General features: G+C 40.1%; 1 protein-coding gene across 1 annotated transcript in view; it reads right to left on the bottom strand.

Annotated features, from left to right (window-relative positions):
• Positions 1 to 2,290, bottom strand: part of LOC106536558 (E3 ubiquitin-protein ligase UBR2) — a gene marked incomplete at both ends in the record, with an annotated part of 13,770 nt that extends 11,480 nt beyond the window's left edge. The window contains 6 exon segments of the mRNA XM_014033861.1: positions 515 to 582; positions 708 to 804; positions 896 to 951; positions 1,027 to 1,175; positions 2,056 to 2,116; positions 2,202 to 2,290. Coding sequence (XP_013889315.1) covers positions 515 to 582; positions 708 to 804; positions 896 to 951; positions 1,027 to 1,175; positions 2,056 to 2,116; positions 2,202 to 2,290 — 520 coding nt within the window.
• Positions 2,291 to 2,485: the final 195 nt, after the last annotated feature.

Here is a 2,485-nt window from a genome sequence, read left to right as displayed (position 1 = left end):
CTGAAACTGGTTTTAATTCATTTAAACTGGACTGCCGCTGGTTTTAATTCATTTAAACAGGGCTGAAACTGGTTTTAATTCATTTAAACTAGACTGAAACTGGTTTTAATTCATGTAAACAGGACTTAAACTGGTTTTAATTCATTTCAACTGGACTGCCGCTGGTTTTAATTCATTTCAACTGGACTGAAACTGGTTTTAATTCATTTAAACTGGACTGCCGCTGGTTTTAATTCATTTAAACAGGGCTGAAACTGGTTTTAATTCATTTAAACTAGACTGAAACTGGTTTTAATTCATGTAAACTAGACTGAAACTGGTTTTAATTCATGTAAACAGGACTTAAACTGGTTTTAATTCATTTCAACTGGACTGAAACTGGTTTTAATTCATTTCAACTGGACTGAAACTGGTTTTAATTCATTTAAACTGGACTGAAACTGGTCTAACTGGTCGTAGACGGACAGAAACAAGTTAAATTGATTTAAATTGAACTTGAAATGATGGCACTCACCAGCAGGTGGAACATGTCAATGGAAAGAATACATGGAGTGTCTTCTACCTGAGGGTCTGGCACTAGAACTGAAGCAACAACACAACAGTTAGAAACTAGTACATGTTTACAACAACTCATCATTTTGATGGCTGTCTGACTTGTGACTGCACAAAGAGCAGAACACATTGAGCACTGTGTCAGTGTGTCGTACCTGACAGCAGCCTAATGAAGTGAGCAGGAACAGATCTCAGTGGAGCTGAGGTCCAGCAGGCTGAGCTGTACCTGGTCAGAGAGCTCAGACAGTCGTCCTACAACACAAACACAGGAAGTGTATCAGGCTGTGGTGCTCACAGGAACCAACAATCATTCTCATCAAATCTCTGTCTTCATGTGACTCACCTGTCGGCAAGGTAAACTTCCAAACAAAGGTTTGTTTTCATCCATGAGGAGGCGCTCTGAAAACAAACCAACAGAACCAGTGAGCATGGCTGACAGCAGCAGTGTGTTCCTACAGTCAGCTGTGTGCATACCTATACTCTGGATGGTGTAGGCGCAGGTGGACCAGCTCAGCACCGGGACTCTGGGGTCCTGCTCGTTGGGGTTCACCTTCAGACCCACCTTGTAGGCTGACATACTGAAGGTGTTGATCATCTCACTGATGCTACTGGAAAATGGATTCCTGAGAGACACAGTTACATGTGGGAGGTCATCATCAAGAAGAAAACAAACTCCCTGTTAGAGCTGTGCAATCCATCAAATTCAATCAGTCAGATTTAGATTGTTGCACCAAACTGTTAGAGAAACTGACAGGTTTCAGTTTGAGCTCTGCCTCCCTGCTTTGACTGTTGAATGAGCTGCAGCCCCTCTGGCTGCTGCAGCTTGTCTGCAGACTGAGATGAGACTGGTGAACAGCTACACTACATTCAGAAATAACAGTTAGCACTACAAGTATAACCCAACAATCAATGTTCACATCCAAGCTCCTAACCCACAGTACTGACACCACCTGCTGCTGGTGCACATCATGGAGGGTTTCCCCAGCATTATACAAATCAAACATCCACCCCCATACAGGTCATGGCACGTAATAAATGAAGAAATGTCTGCCCCTTACTAAACACTGGAGGTTCTGTTGAAACTGTAGTTATTGATTTGACCTTTTTGGGTTTGTTTTTATACAGTAGCCCATTGTTAAATAAATACTTTGTTCGTTTTTTAAGTGTTACTTCAACAGAAAGGTGGCAAGAAAAAATCCCACTGTAAGAAATTTACTGGAGTTTTGGTGCAATAAATGCAACATGTCTTTTTTTGGCAAAAAATAAATAAAAAAAATAAATGTAACATTTCCTTTATAAAATTATTTTCTGGACAAATAAATAAATAAATAAAACATTTCTTTTTTTGCAAAAAAATAAATAAAACATTTCTCTTTTTTTGCAACAAATACATACATAAATAAATAAAAGCAACATTTCTAAACTCTGTAAAGAATCAGTTTTTATAACCACTGATCAAAGTAGTTGTGATTATTATTTTTACAGTCAGTGACCTTTACTCACTGTGGAGTTAGGTTGACATTGAAGCCCTCAGGAACTACAGGCTCCGCCCCCTCTGATACACCTGGAACACAGAAAAAAGCACCTGAACATTCTGTAAACAGTGATGGGAGCACACGACTCCATCCTCTAACTGACAGCTGACTGACCATCTGACTGCCTCCTGTGGCTGAAGTGCAACACTGCTATTTGCTGACTGGTTGTCTTTAGCCACGCCTCCAGACTGGGATGATCAGCACTGAAGACAAGCAGACATTAAAGGTTAGATAATAAAACAAGAGACACCTGTCTTCAGGTTCACCACAGGTCTTCTTACAGCTCTTTGTAAGACTTAAAGTCAGAGCAGGGGTAACGTAACATATTCAAAGGGAAGGAGTAACGTAACATATTCAAAGGGAAGGAGTAACGTAACATATTCAAAGGGAAGGAGTAA

The sequence above is a fragment of the Austrofundulus limnaeus genome, unplaced genomic scaffold (genome assembly GCF_001266775.1).
Source record: "Austrofundulus limnaeus strain Quisiro unplaced genomic scaffold, Austrofundulus_limnaeus-1.0 Scaffold1875, whole genome shotgun sequence".
NCBI lineage: Eukaryota > Metazoa > Chordata > Actinopteri > Cyprinodontiformes > Rivulidae > Austrofundulus > Austrofundulus limnaeus.
Note: the sequence above shows the minus strand (reverse complement) of the source record. Positions and strands in the feature narration are given on the sequence as shown.